This window comes from Rhinatrema bivittatum, chromosome 2, assembly GCF_901001135.1.
Source record: "Rhinatrema bivittatum chromosome 2, aRhiBiv1.1, whole genome shotgun sequence".
In the NCBI taxonomy this organism is placed as follows: domain Eukaryota; kingdom Metazoa; phylum Chordata; class Amphibia; order Gymnophiona; family Rhinatrematidae; genus Rhinatrema; species Rhinatrema bivittatum.
The window spans coordinates 525,510,263-525,525,918 of NC_042616.1; the positions used below are offsets into that span (position 1 = coordinate 525,510,263).

Here is a 15,656-nt window from a genome sequence, read left to right on the forward strand (position 1 = left end):
ACCTGTTACAGGTAAGCAACATTTGCTTTCTCACAGGACAAGCAGGATGGTAGTCCTCACATATGGGTGAGTACCGAGCTGAGGATGTCCGAACATGCACCAAATGTACCCAACAGCGTGCAACAGGCACAACAACTGGGGTGGAATTTGGTAGAGGGCATCCTGAACCCCACCGGGCAGACGGAAGGGTGTTGGTACGTCATGTTGGAAATAGGTTACGGAGGACAGATTGGCCGAAGATGGAATCTTGTCTTCCGGCTTTGTCTAAGCAATAATGGGCTGTAAAGGTATGGAGAGAACTCCAGGTGGCAGCCCTGCAAATGTCAGGAAGCGGCACCGATCGTAGGTGTGCTACTGAAGTCGCCATGGCCCTCATAGAGTGTGCTTTAACACGGTCTTGGAAAGGAATGCCTGCTTGCTGATAGCAAAAAGATATGCAGTCCGCCAACCAGGAGGAGAGAGTCTGCTTACCCACAGGTTGCCCTAATTTGTTGAGATGGAAAGAGACGAATAACTGAGTGCTCTTCCTGTGGGCAACTGTACTGTCTAGGTAGAACGCTAGAGCCCGTTTACAGTCGAGGGTATGCAGAGCCTGTTCCCCTGGGTTGGAGTGGGGCCTGGGAAAGAAGATAGGTAGTATGATGGACTGATTAATGTGAAACTCCGAAACTACCTTAGGCAAAAATTTAGGGTGAGTGCGGAGTACCGCCCGGTCCTGCAGGAGTTTAGTGTAGGAGGATAGGTAACTAGGCCCTGTAACTCACTAACCCTGCGAGCTGAAGTGATAGCCAAAAGGAAAATCACTTTCCATGTGAGATATTTTAGGTCACAGGAGTGAAGAGGTTCGAATGGTGGTTTCATGAGCCGCCCGAGAACCAGATTAAGGTCCCAAGAAGGGGCCGGCGGATGTAAAGGTGGCTTGATATGGAGCAAGCCCTTAAGAAAACGTGTTACGAGGGGTTGTACCGATATAGGGACATCCCCGACACCTTTATGGAAGGCGGCTACCGCAATGACATGCATTCTGATGGAAGAGGTCTTTAGACCTGATTCCGATAAATGCCAGAGATAGTCCAAAAACCTTGGGATTGGACAGGAAAAGGGATCAAGGGACTGTGAAGAACACCATTTATTTATTTATTTATTTATTTATTTAAGGCTTTTATATACCGACTTTCTTGATACAAATCAAATCAACTCTGTTTACATTGAACTAAGCAGAAACTATAACCAACCAATCAACAAGTGACAATTTAAAGGAGCATAAAGTTACATTATAACAAGGATGCCTTAACTGGGAGAAGGAAAAAAAAGAGTGGGAGAACGAAGATAAATTACTATATACAATGGAATATGGGAGGGAGGCAAGGAGCCAACCTCATGATGACGTGTGAGCATGATTAGTGTTTGTTTATTTACATAAGCAATATGAAAGTTCTAAATCAGGCTGTTGGGCTAGTAATGGGGAAGGCTCGGCAGAATAGCCATGTCTTTAGTTTCTTTTTGAAAGTTAGTAGACAGGTTTCCTGCCTGAGGTCCGGGGGCATAGAATTCCAGATGGAGGGTCCTGTGATAGAGAAAGTCCTGTCTCTGATATTTGCAAGGTGTGCAATTTTGATTGGGGGAACATGTAAGGATCCCTTGTAGGCATCTCTTAAGGGTCTTGTTGTCGAGTGCAGTTTGAGAGGGTGTGAAAGATCTAATGGGGTCTGATGGTGAATATATTTGTGGATAATTGTCAGTGATTTATGAAGGATCCTGAAGTTTACTGGGAGCCAATGAAGATCTTTTAGAATGGGGGAGATGTGCGCTCTCCGATTAGTATTTGTTAAAATTCTCGCGGCTGCATTTTGGAGCAACTGGAGAGGTTTTATAGTAGAAGCCGGTAGACCTTGCAAGATGGAATTGCAGTAGTCTATCTTGGAGAAAAGAATGGCTTGGAGGACAGATCTGAAATCGTAATGGAATAGGAGTGGTTTGAGTTTTTTGAGAACTTGAAGCTTGTAGAAGCACTCCTGTGTGGTATGTTTTATACATTGCTTTAAATTCAAGTGACTATCTATTATGACTCCAAGATCTCGGGCGTGGGATATTTGAACATTAGAATGCAGTTGGTTATGAAAGGGACTGCCTTCTGGGGTGATTAGCAATAGTTCAGTCTTGGAAGTGTTGAGCACCAGGTTAATGCTAGAAAGATGATGGTTGATTGATTGTAAATGAGAATTCCATAATTTGAGTGTTGAGTCCAGTGACTTGGATATGGGGATTAAAATTTGTACATCATCTGCATATATATAGAAATTAAGCTTTAGATTTGAGAGTACATGGCAGAGAGGGAGTATGTAGATGTTAAACAAGGTGGGCGATAAGGAGGAGCCCTGGGGAACTCCGAATGGGGCGTTAGTGTGTGAGGATTCCTTGTTATGGATTTTAACCTTATAGCCTCTGCTGCTAAGGAAGGAGTCAAACCATCTAAGAGCTGATCCTGCAATACCTATATCTGATAGCCAGTTTAGTAGGGTATTGTGATTTACAGTATCGAAAGCTGCAGAGATGTCAAGAAGGGCAAGGAGGAATGATTGTCCTTTGTCAAAACCGATGTAAATTTGTTCGAGGAGTGAGATAAGGAGGGTTTCGGTATTGTGTTCTTTTCGGAAACCGTATTGTGACGGGTGTAGAATATTATGGTCTTCCAAGTAATCTGAGAGCTGCTTATTTACAATTTTCTCCATGATTTTGGCTACAAACGGGAGATTTGAAATGGGGCGGTAATTGTTGAGGTCATCCGAATCCAAGTTTGGTTTTTTGAGTATGGGTTTAAGGGTGGCCGATTTGAGAGCTTCTGGGAATATTCCTTGTGAGAGGGAGCAGTTGATAATATCAGCTAGATATTTGGAGATGTATTCTGGTATGAGAATCAGAAATTTAGATGGAATTTGGTCCAGAGGGTGGGTCGAAGGTTTCAATCTTTTTATCAGATTTTCTACTTCAATAGTGTGGGTAGGGTCAAAGGATTCCAATCTTATGTCTGTGTTTGGTCGGTAGAGGGTATCCAGAGACAGTGAGTTTGGGCTGGTAGCTAATTTAGCTAGGGTGTTTGAGATTTTGTTTTGAAAGAATAAGGCCAGATCATTGGCTTTCGATTGGGCTGTGTCGTCTGGAATAGTAGAAGGAGCAGTTTTGGTGAGTTCCGATACGTATGAGAAAAGAGCCTTCGCGTCTAATATCATATCGTGGATACGGTGGGCATAGAAATCTCTTTTTGTTCGCAGTGTTGTTGTTCTGTAGTGGTGGAGCGCTGCTTTGTACATGTTTAGAGAGTGGGGGTTGGGGTTCTTCCTCCATTCTTTTTCTTTCCGTCTCAGGTTTTGCTTCAGGGTACGGAGCTCCTTAGAAAACCATGGCTGATTATTTTTTCGGGATGGATCAATAGTTTTTTTAGACAGTGGGCATAGGTCATTGGCTATCATTTCAGTAATAGTTTGCCAAGAGGTAATAGCAGAATTGGGGTTGGATAGATCCAGGTTAGGAAGTTCTTTGATTAGAAAGTTGCCGAGGTCTTCTGAAGGACATGGTTTCCTGTAGTACAAAGTGGTCACCTGAGGGGGAACAGAAGATCCTGTCAATGACTTGATGGTGGAGGTGATCATGAAATGGTCTGACCAAAGAACCGGGAGGCATAGAGGTGGTGAAAGTGGAATGAGGTTGGAATTTGTGAAGATGAGGTCAAGGGTATGACCTGCTTTATGTGTGGGTTGGTTGATGTGTTTGAAGCCCATGTCTGAAAGGGCTGATAGGAAGGCTTCGCAATTAGAAGATCGAGGATTGGCATCGATGTGAAGATTAAAATCTCCAAGGATTATGGCTGGAGAATCTAGTTTTACGTATTTGGCTATGATTTCTACCATGGGGGAGGCGTCTTGTTCTAAAAGTCCGGGGGGAGCGTAAGTGAGGAGGATTTGGAGCGACTTAGATTTGAAAAACCCTATCTCCAGTTTGGGAATTATATTGATAGATTGAAGAGTGAGGTTGAGAGATTTTTTGGCGGCTATGAGGAGACCTCCCCCTTTTTTCTTTTTCCTGGGTAAGGAGAAGATATCATATATCTGTGTAGGAAGTTGATTTATTAAGACTGTATCTGATGGCTTTAGCCAGGTCTCCGTGATGTCACAGATGTCTGGTTTAGTTTCGAGCAGATAGTCGTGAAGGATGTGAGTTTTTTTGGTAATTGACTGGGCATTGAAAAGTGTTAAAGTGAAGAGGGCCAGCCCCAGTAATTGCGTCAAGGGGGAGATCATCACCGGAGTTAGATTTCTGCGAGTTATGGGTTGATATCGTAGCAAAGGCTTAGTCTTGTAGCAGAAGTTGTGGTGCAATGTGTGTATCGGGTATGTAAGCATCATGATGGGACTAAAGAGAACACTTTGATGGGATTTGCCCGTAGATGATATTCTGAGACGTAAAGGAGGTGAAGACTTGTGGAAGTATTCTTTGAGGGAGAAATGATTACTGTAGTGTTGTGGTACTGATCCTTAGCTGAATGAATGGTGAGGTTAGATGCATGCTGAGTTATTTATTTATTTAACATTTTTCTATACCGACCTTCAAGGTTGAATACCATATCAGGTCGGTTTACATCGAACAGGGGTAGATCAGTACAACATAACATAAGGAACAACTTTTATGGTTAGAGACGAAAGCAGAGAAGCAAAAAGTTACATAACAAGGACCTTGAACTTGGAAGCTGGTTCAGCTGGAAAAAGAGAAGAGTTCAGCTGGAAAAAGAGAAGAGTTGGGAAAAGAGAAGAGTTGGAAGCTGGTTCAGCTGGAAAAAGAGAAGAGTTGGCTGATTGATAGCGTGGGATGGCTGGATGAATGCTGAAGGTGGCTGGATGAATGCTGAATGAATGCTGAAGTGTCTAGATGAATGCTGAGGGTAGCTGGATGAATGATGAGAGTGGCTGGATGAAAGCTGGATGAGTGCTGAGGATCCTGGATGAATGCTGAGGGTGGCTGGATGAATGCTGGATGAATGCTGAGGGTGGCTGGATGAATGCTGGATGAGTGCTGAGGATCCTGGATGAGTGCTGAGGATCCTGGATGAGTGCTGAGGATCCTGGAAGAATGCTGAGGTGTCTAGATGAATGCTGAGGATCCTGGGTGAATGTTGATGGTTGCTGGATGAGTGCTGAAGATGGCTGGAAGAATGCTAGGGAGGACCTGTATTAGGAGTGTGTAGGATTTTTTTTTTTTTTTCTTCAAAGTGGAGGGTGGATAGTGGCTGCCACTTCTAGGTTCTGGTGCGCACGAAGGGGCGCACAAAGGGGCTGGCCCCTTTGTCGCGCTCCTTCGGCGCCCGACACCTGGAGCCGGCTCTGCCCTTTAAAAGGCTCGGTATCGCCGATCGTGACGTTGGGGTTTAGAGGGCGGGCTTACCCTTAGCGGCTCCCTTCTGCCTGTTTCTTTTTTTTTTATTTTTTGCGTTGATTTTTTAAAGAGACGGGCCTTCCCCAGTGACCACGTGGGTGGTGGTCCGTCGCGAGTCCACCTCCCTTGGCCCCGATGGGCCGACGTAGACCACGCAGGGAGGGCAGACCCGGGACGAGGAGGAAGCGCAGGGCAGGCACGCCGGGTGAGAGAGTGCGCCTGGAGCCGGCTCTGCCCTTTAAAGGTATACCTTTACCATTTGATAAGGCCTCTCCCTTGAGGTATACCTTTTCCATTTATAGGAATAAGACTTTCTTGTGGAAGGCTTCCGTGAAGCAATCAGGACACGAGAAACTGAATCTGAAAGGTTAAGTGGTTGAAGGATTAACCTTTCAACATCCATGCCGTCAGGGACAAGGCCTGAAGATTGGGATGGCGTAGACATCCGTCGTTCTGAGTGATCAGAAGCGGGTGCGTTCCCAAGGGAATGTGCCTGCGGATGGAGAGATCTTGGAGTATGGTTCCCTTGTCCTGACGGAGCTTCACGAGAGTCTTCGAGAGAAGAGGAAGTGGAGGGAATGCATAATGCAGACCAGCTGTCCACGAGAGGGAAAATGCATCTCTGGGCTGAGAGCGCTCGCTTCGAATGAGGGAGCAGTAATTGTCCACTTTGTGGTTCTGAGGGGACGCAAAGAGGTCTATTTGGGGATAACCCCATTGCTGGAAGAGAGAGGTTGCTACCGAGGGGTTGAGAGACCACTCGTGTGGTTGGAAGACACGACTCAGTTTGTCTGCCAAGACATTGTGCACTCCCGGCAAGTAGGTGGCTCTGAGGTACATTGAGCGGGAGAGCGCTTCCGCCCAAATCTGCGCAGCTTCCTGACACAGAAGGAAGGAGCCTGTGCCTCCCTGCTTGTTGATGTACCACATGGCCACCTGGTTGTCCGTTTGAATCAGGATGACGTGATTTGATAGGCAATCCTGAAAAGCTCTGAGAGCATATCTGATTGCTCGAAGCTCCAGGGAATTTATCTGGTGTTTGGCTTCCTCTGGAGACCAAGATCCTTGTGTCTGTAGATTGTTCACATGAGCTCCCCAGCCAAGGTTGGAAGCATCAGTGGTGAGAATGAGTTGAGGATCTGGTAGGTGAAAAGGCAGTCCCTGGAGGAGATTGTTCTGATCTTTCCACCAGGCGAGGGACAGACTGAGTGCGTCGGTGATGTGGACAATGGTTGACAGAGGCTGAGTTGCTTGAATCCATTGTGACCTCAGAGTCCAATGTATGATTCTCATGGCCAGGCGGGCCATTGGTGTGAGATGGACTGAGGACGCCATGTGTCTGAGAAGGACAAGGAATTGCCGAGCTGTTGCTGTATACTGAGATTGCAACTGATGAGCGAGAGACACAAGGGTTTGCACTCGTTGCTGAGGTAGAAAGGCTTTTGCCTGTAAGGTGTCCAAGTCTGCCCCAATGAAGGACAAGGTTTGAGATGGGACTAAATAGGATTTCTCGTAATTGACGAGAAATCCTAGAGAAATTAGAGTGTGTAGGGTCAAATCCAGGGACGATTGAGCAGCTTGCTGGGTTGGGGCCCTGATTAACCAGTCATCTAAATAAGGGTAGACGTGAACACGTTCTTTCCTGAGAAAGGCTGCGACAACTACGAGACATTTGGTAAAGACTCGTGGTGCCGAAGCTAGGCCGAATGGAAGCACCCGGTATTGATAGTGCCTTGGGCCTACTAAAAACAGGAGGTACTTGCGATGAGCTGGGGCTATCGCAATGTGGGTGTATGTGTCCTGGAGGTCCAGAGAGCAGAGCCAGTCTCCTCTTTGTAGAAGAGGTAGAAGCGAGCCCAAGGTTACCATCTTGATCTTTTCCCGCTGGAGGTACTTGTTGAGGGCATGTAGGTCCAGGATTGGACGAAGCCCCCCGAACCTTTGGGGATCAAAAAGTACCGGGAATAGAACCCTAGGCCTTGTTGCGAAAGAGGGACGGGTTCTATTGCCCTTAACTGGAGAAGAAGGGAAACCTCCTGTTCCAGAAGGACAGAGTGGTCGGTTACTCTCCACGCTTGTAGAGGTGGGGAGTCCGGTGGAAGAGCAAGAAAGTTCAGGTGGTAACCCTGGGCAATGATTGCTAGCACCCATTGGTCGGTTGTGATTGATTGCCACATTCCATGAAAGTGGCATAATCGACCTCCCACTGGTATGCCTGGCAGAGGGATCAGGCTGCTGCTCTCCAAGTGAAAGTCAAAAACCTGAAGCAGGCCCCGGGCTGGGGAGGTGCTTGTGGCTTTTGCTTCCGGGGCTGGCGAGGCTGAGATTTTTGATAAGGCCTCGTAGCTCGGGACCTTGTTGATGGGGGATAGTACTTCCTTGGGCGGAAGAATGACTTCTTAGAGTCCTTCTTGAAGGGCTGTCTAGAAGGGAAGTCAGAAGGCATCGATGAGAGCTGTTTGAGGGTCTCATGATGGTCCTTTAACTCAGCCACTATTTGCTGAATCTGTTCACCGAATAGATTATCTCCTATACAGGGCAGGTTAGAGAGCCTGTCTTGTACCTCTGGGCGAAGGTCAGAAGACTTGAGCCAGGCGCAGCATCTTGCCGAAATGGCAGTTGCAGACACTCTAGTGGAGGTATGGAAGATATTGTAAGCTGTTCTTATCTCATGCTTTCCTGCCTCAAACCTCTTGTTGAAAAGGGTTTGAAGATGTTCTTGGAATTGGTCAGGCAGGGTTTCAGAGAAATCCTGTATTTTCTTGAAAATGACCCTATTGTATTGGGTCATATAAGCTGGTAAGAAGCAATTCTGGAGATGAGCATGGCCCCTTGGAGCACTCGTCGACCAATATTGTCTAGGAACTTGTGTTCCTTGACCGGAGGGGTAGAGGAGTGTGGTTTCATCCTTTTTGCTTTCTTTTGAGCTGATTCTACCACAACTGAGTGGTGGTCAAGCTGAGATTTTTGAAAGCCAGGGGCTGACTCTACCAGATAAGTAGTGTCAGCCTTTCTGTGTACTGGGGCAATGGATCCAGGGTTTTCCCAGTTCTTTTTGAGGAGGTCAAGAAGAACTTGATGAATGGGAATAGAAGTGATCACTTTAGGGGCATCCAGGAATTGGAGAAGCTCCATCATCTGGTGCCTATCATCTTGCTCCTTCTGAAGCTGAAAAGGGACCAATTCTGACATTTCCTTCACAAAATTAATGAAAGAGAGGTCCTCTGGAGAACGCTTTCTACTTTCAGTAGGAGAAGGAGGTGAAGGTAAATCATCAGTGTCCGTGGAAGTATCATCACCTCAGGTGTCATAAGGATCAGCAGGCTGACCTGTAGGACGAGAAGGGGATTGGATACCCGAAGGGCCCGGCTGAGGCTCCGAAAAAATCAAAGGAATCACAGAGGGCACCGTGGACGCCCTGGGGGGCATCGGTGCTGGCATCGAAGGCGCTGATGTGCGTATCGTTCCCGATGAATGAATCGGTGGTGAGGGAAGACATGGCATAGATGGCTGAGGCAATACCCCCGAAGGAGGAATGAGAAATGGTGTTTCTCCTCCCAATGAAGCTGTCATCGGGGAGCGTACCGGAGCCATCGGAGACCCGGGAATCACCGGAAGGGCAGTCATGAGTGCCTCCATCCAGGATAGCAGCGGTGCCAGCGCTGCTGGAATCGGGTCAGTGACCAGTTCCACTCTCGGTGCCGGTGTCGGTGTCGGTGCCGGAGGAACCTGGAGTCGTTGCATCGCCTTGTCGATGGCCTCCTGGACCAGCCGGTCCAGTTCTTCCCGGAGACCTGGGGCAATCAGCTCCGGCTCCGTGACGGAAGAGGGAGGCTGAGGCACAGTCAGAGGGACCACCTTTACAGGCGGAATCGCGACTCCCAAACCCCGATCGGGTGAGGGTGGCCTTGATGTCCCGGTTGCAGGAGTGGTCGGTGCCACTCCTGGACGGGGCTTCTTCGATGGTGGCTCAGACGGTGGCTAGGTCGATGATTTCGCTCCCTCGACGATCCGAGACTTACGATGCCGATGGCGGTGTTTCTCCCTTTGATCCCCTCGATCTTGAGGGGGAGAAACGGGAGTCGATGGCCGTGAAGACATCGATGGCGGGCGGTCACCTGACTGTTGTCGATGGTGGTGCGACTTCGACGGTGCCGGTTCCGATGACGTCGATGCGATGGACGGCGTCGGGGTGTGAGCACGGAAAAGGAGTCCCATCTTCTCCATTCTGGCTTTGCGACCTTTTGGTGTCATAAGGGCACATTTGGTGCAAGTCAGGACATCATGCTCACGGCCTAAACACATTACACAGACTCTATGAGGGTCTGTGATAGACATGGTGCGAGTACAGTCTGGGCACAGACGAAAACCCGACACCATGGCCATAGAAAAAATCGAGCCGCGGTACGGTCGACAGCCAGTAGGCCGCGAGTGCCAAACTAGACGGTAATCGATGAAAAATGGTGAAAAACTTACAGGAGTACTGCGGCCTGAGAAAAGTTAGAGGAGGGACCCCTGTGGGGTAAAATAATTTTAAATAAGTCCGTGAGGAAAATTCCTGTCAGGAATCTCTTCAGAGCTCCTAAACCGCAAGGCTACTGCTGCGTGGAAAAAAAAGACCAAAGGGGGACCCCTGCTGGCTGCAGGGTTAGTGCTATGCTGGGCATGCCCAGTAGGGGCCAGTCAAAGTTCTGGAAACTTTGACAGAAGTTTTCCGTGATTGGGCTCCATCCTGATGATGTCACCCATATGTGAGGACTACCATCCTGCTTGTCCTGTGAGAACTGTTGAAACACAATAACCCAAAAACTTGTATTACTAGCACAAGACAAAAGCAATGAAAAAAATGTGCCCTCTGCCGCTTCACATTTCAAACAGGAATGACTCTGAAATGCCTGGGAGGGGGAAAAAAGAGCCTGTGAACCACCTTAAATTGTGTTTCACAAAGATTGGCACTTTCTACAAGTTGTCCCAACCCAGCCAGTGAAAAGCTGATATCATCTTCTTCCAAAGCTAATCCTAAATCCCTGGCCCACCTCACAGTAACAGATGAAAGGGGATCAGTCGCCCAATAATCCATTAAACCCATGTATAATTTGGAAATTAACCAAGATTGAGATGTTAATTTAATAACTGTCCCTTCAAATTTCCCTGCCTTGAAAATCTCCTGATTGCCATGCAACAGATATTCACATAATGGCACATTTGCAAATAGCCATAAAAGTCTCTATTCTCCAAGCCATATTTGTCTTTTAAAGTTTGAAAGGTTAACACCCCCTGTCGAGATTCCATTAACAGTTGACCTATCTTGGTAAGACCAGCTGCCTCCCATTTATGGAAAATAATATGGTCCATTCCTGGCAAAAAATTGCCATTCCCCCAAAGTGGCAAAAAGATTGATATTGTAGGAGAGAGCCCATATTTAACCCTCACCCATTTCCATACTTGGAGGACAGATGAAAACAGATTTAACCTTAGCCCTTGGAGTAGTACCCGAGTCCCTCCATGTAAAAGATAAGACACCCCTAAAGGTTTCACTAACCCCCTAGCTAACAAAATATCCATGATAGGCTCAGGAAGGGGAACACTATTTCGGACCACCCGAAGAAGGCAAGCCACATTATAAACTCATAAGTTCAGCAATTTGAGGCTGTCATACCGAAATCCAAGCTGTAAATTTGCCAGTTTCATTCACGGCTGCTTCTTATTCCAAATAAATTGTGAGATGAGAGTATTCTACAGCATGACATCCTTTTTTAGGAGCCATATCGGCAGCGTTTGCAGTACAGGCATTTTGGCAGAATGATCATTTTAACCAATTGAACCCTGCCATACCAAGATGGTGGAAGAAACCACCAACTATCTAACAAATGCCTTGTAATTAATATTTATCTGATAAATCCTAGAGAGATCCCTAGGGATCCGCAGCCCCAGAAAGATAATCTCATCCTCTGGCCAACCCAAAGGAAATTCCCCTTGCCAGGCATGACGCAATTCACCAGACAGATCTAACACCAAGGATTTATTCATGTTGATTTTCATACCAGAAAATTCAGCAAACTCGTGCAATAAAAGCACCAACCTTGGTAATGAATTTAGGGGGGTCTTCCAATGCCACTAAAAGGTCATCAGCAAACAAAGCTAGTTTCACCTCCCGCTTGCCACATATATACCTTTAATAAAAGGAGCTTGCAACAAACAATGAGCTAAAGGTTCCATGCACAAAATAAATAAAAAGGGGGAGAGGGGAAACCCTTGCCAAGTACCCCATTCCAGAGAAAAATAATCTGACAACACTCCATTGGCCATAACTACAGCCATCAGAGCTTTGTATAAAATGTGCAACATATTTAAAAAACTTGACTGGAAAGCCATATTTGGCTAATACTGTAAAAAAAAAAAAAAAAAACCCAAGATAAGTGATCAAATGCCTTCACAATGTCATAGCTAATCAAGATAGGCTTAGTAACCAAACCGCCTGCTACTAACTATAGCAGTGGTTCTCAACCTTTTTTCGGCTGGGACACAGCTGACAGATGGTTCTCAAGTGCGTGACACACTGAACATGTGACCGTCACGGGACAAAATGTAAATATACATTCTGCATCCTCAGGATCCACATCGACCCCCAAAAATGGGTGCAGAGCAGAACTAGGGCATTATCCGTACAGCTCACCATACAAAAAAGATATTCTGGATCTGATGACATCTCAGTAAAAGCAAAGCAAACTCTTTATACTGGCAGGCATAATACCCCTCCTTATGAAAAGACAGTAATTTACCACTACAAATATTTAACCAGGCCCTAAACACTAATACACCTCCTATTGGGAAAACAGAGCAAGCCAAGCTGCTATAGATCCCCACTCAGAAATAATTGTAAAACTTTTCTAATAAATGTTACAAAACAGCTGATGAACAGAATAACATCCAACAATTAAAAACTCATAAAAATTAATAAAAATTGTCTAAATATCAAAATATTTCAAAACAGCAGACATCACATAATACCCAATAATTAAAATGGCAGTCAATCAAGAAAAATAAACTTAAAAAGCTGCCTTTACTTACCCTCTCCAGCAACTCTCCTACTCCTTTCCCTTGAAGATCAATAGCACTCACTAGAAGCAGCAGTGGCTGCTGAAGCTATGTCCTCACAGTCCTCTTCCTTAAGGCCCACAACCAGTCTCACACAGACTAGTAACTTCTCTAACTAGTATCTCTTCCTCACACACACACACACACACACACCAGTCAGCTCCCTGACCAGTCTCTCTCTCACACACATACCAGTCACCTCCCTGACCAGTCTTTGTCTCACACACACAACAGTCACCTCCCTGACTAGTCTCTCAATCACACACATGCTCTGTCACTTACAACCGCACACACTGCCACTCATGCACCCATTGTATCACACACACACACAAGCTCTCATTCATGCACCCAGGCACCCATTCTACTACACACACACACAAAGCTGCCACTCACCACCCAGGCACCCATTCTACCACACACGCACACAAAGCTCCCACTCACGCACCCAGGCACCCATTCTACCACACACGCACACAAAGCTCCCATTCACGCACCCAGGCACCCATTCCACCACACACGCACACAAGCTCTCACTCACGCACCCATTCCACCACACACGCACACAGGCACCCATTCCACCACACATGCACACAAGCTCTCACTCACGAACCCAGGCACCCATTCTACCACACACGCACACACGCTCTCACTCATGCACCCATTCTACAACAGACGCACACAAGCTCTCACTCATGCACCCATTCTACAACAGGCACACAAGCTCTCACTCATGCACCCATTCTACAACAGGCACACAAGCTCTCACTCATGCACCCATTCTACAACAGGCACACAAGCTCACATGGAGGCTCTTCTCATTGTTTGGCCCAATAAGCCTGGCCTCCACTTCTCAGCCACCTCTGGCCTGACCTCCCGCGGTGCGCAACGTCTCTCCAGCCACCTCCCACGGTGTGCAGGGTCTCTCAGTCTTCAGCCGCCGGCAGCGGCGCACAGCGTCTCTACGTTCTTCGGCCCCGCTGGCATCGGCGCACAGGTCTCTCCGTTCTTCAGCCGCTGCCGGCGGTGCGCAGATCTCTTCATTCTTTGGCCCTGCTGCCGGCGGCGCGCAGGTCTCTCCGCTCTTCGGCCCCGCTGGCCTCGGCGAGCAGCATCTCTTCATTCTTTGGCCCCGCTGGTGTCAGCGCGCAGGTCTCTCCGCTCTTCAGCCGCTGCTGGCGGCGCGCAGGTCTCTTCATTTTTCGACCCCGCTGGCATCGGGGCGCAGGTCTCTCCGCTCTTCAGCTGCCGGTAGCGGCACGCAGCATCTCTTCTTTCTTCTGCCCTGCCGGGCTGGGCTCCAGCGGTGGCATGCAGTGTTTCTCCATTCTTCAGCCCCGCCCCTGGGGAGAAGGGAAGCACAAGCGGGGCAGTGGAACACCGGGAGCCGCGACACACCTGCTGGTGCTTGGCGACACACCGGTTGAGAACCACTGAACTATAGTGGCCAACATACGCCTAACATTCATTGCAGCCATGCTATTAGTCATCAACATGCATCTTATTCAATGCCATTATAGACTAAGCTCTGATTTGCGTCGTGGCTAGACGCTTTATCCGACACTTTGATGTGCATTGTATCCACTCTCTCCTGACACTTAAGTGTGCGTCGAGGCCATATGTGTAGACGCCATTAAAGATTTTAGCTGTATAGATGGGTGAGATGTCTTTTGTCGACTCATTCGACGCAATGTGCATCAACGATAATGCTTTAGAAGTTTTTGCGGCCTGTCTTTGCTTCCCCTTGGATCCCACCGATGAGGCTCACCTTACCCAGTCTGGGTGGTCAATCTTTGGGCCTGGAGAGGACTGAGTGGATCTTCCCTCCCCGGAAGATTTTTTCCCCTCAGCCTCTGAATCTTTGCTGCTTGCTGGCATTGGGCCCTGGGAGACATTCTCCTGCAATGTCAACAGGCCGCTTGGTCATGTCTCAGGACTGAGGCACAGATAACAATAATTGTGCCCGTCACCAAAATGATTTTCCCACATTGACAATACTTGAAAATGGCATGATAGCACTGAGAAGTGTTTTTGTTTTCTTCTCTCTTTTTTTTTTTTTTTGAGAAACATGCCACATGTCCGTGCAGAGCATGGAAAAAATGAAACTGAGGAGAAATGCTTGATTCGCACGGGAAGGAGCCGTGCAGCCGCAAAGGATAACTTTTTTTCGAGCTTAGAGAGACAGCTCTGCCCCGTGACGCCCGGATGATGTCTCCCAGTCAGCGTGGCTAAATAAGCCAGCTTATCGATGGAAAAACAGGACTTCTGTTTGAATGCAAAAAGTCCTGAATCAGAGAACATTTTTAAATTGTAGTGATTTTTTTCCCATCTAAGAATATAGAGTGCAATATTTTTCTACTAAATCCTTGGGAAACTTTTCAACTTTGTTGGCTTTTTGAGATGATATTGCTTGTTCATAAACACTGTATAATGTATTGCTGTTGAAGAATGATAGCTTTGTGGTAATTTGAAGTGTACAAATATTTATACGTTTCAACTGTCTTATGTTTTTAAGGTACATGAATGCTGCTAAACTCGGGGAGTCTATATTGATCACTGCCCAGATTTTGAAGCAAGGACGAAGTCTTGGATTTGCAACTGTTGATTTGATAAACAAAGACACAGGGAAAATTATAGCACAAGGCAGACATACCAAGCACCTGGGAAATTAACAATTTTTTATTTTTTAAAGCTTTCCTGTCAGACTGATGCAACTAAGATGTTTAAATTGTATTTGGTGCTACAGCTGGAGGATGACTTCCTATAAACTAATGAAAAATCTGAAGCATGCCCCAAGAGTTTTAAAAATTAGAAATGATTCTGTATTTTGGCATTTTTATATCAGAATTGTTCTGAAATATAAAATATTTGTGACCTCAATGGATAACCTGCCCATTTCTTATTTTTCTGCTTGTTTTTCTCTACCAATTATACTGTTAGAACCAAGGTGCTTTTGATATAAGGGATCAAAACAGCAGCGCCTTCTAGAAACATAACCCAAAAATTATGAAAATGTTTTTCCTCGACACCCAGATATTGGATGTAGACTTTAAATATATTTTTTTTCATTATGAATTTGAGCATTTTTTTTCTTGTCAGTCCATTCTGTTTCTTTCTTGGATATTCCATCTAAT

The 15,656-nt window shown here is 46.6% G+C and overlaps 1 protein-coding gene across 4 annotated transcripts in view; it reads left to right on the forward strand.

Moving 5' to 3' along the window:
• The window catches only part of ACOT13 (acyl-CoA thioesterase 13), a 48,848-nt gene extending 33,439 nt beyond the window's left edge, over window positions 1-15,409 (forward strand). For all 4 annotated transcript variants that reach the window (XM_029590776.1, XM_029590774.1, XM_029590775.1 and 1 more), the window contains one exon: window positions 15,038-15,409. In XM_029590776.1, coding sequence (XP_029446636.1) covers window positions 15,038-15,194 — 157 coding nt within the window. In that variant the 3' untranslated portion in view covers window positions 15,195-15,409. The remainder of the gene's footprint in view (window positions 1-15,037) is intronic.
• Window positions 15,410-15,656: the final 247 nt, after the last annotated feature.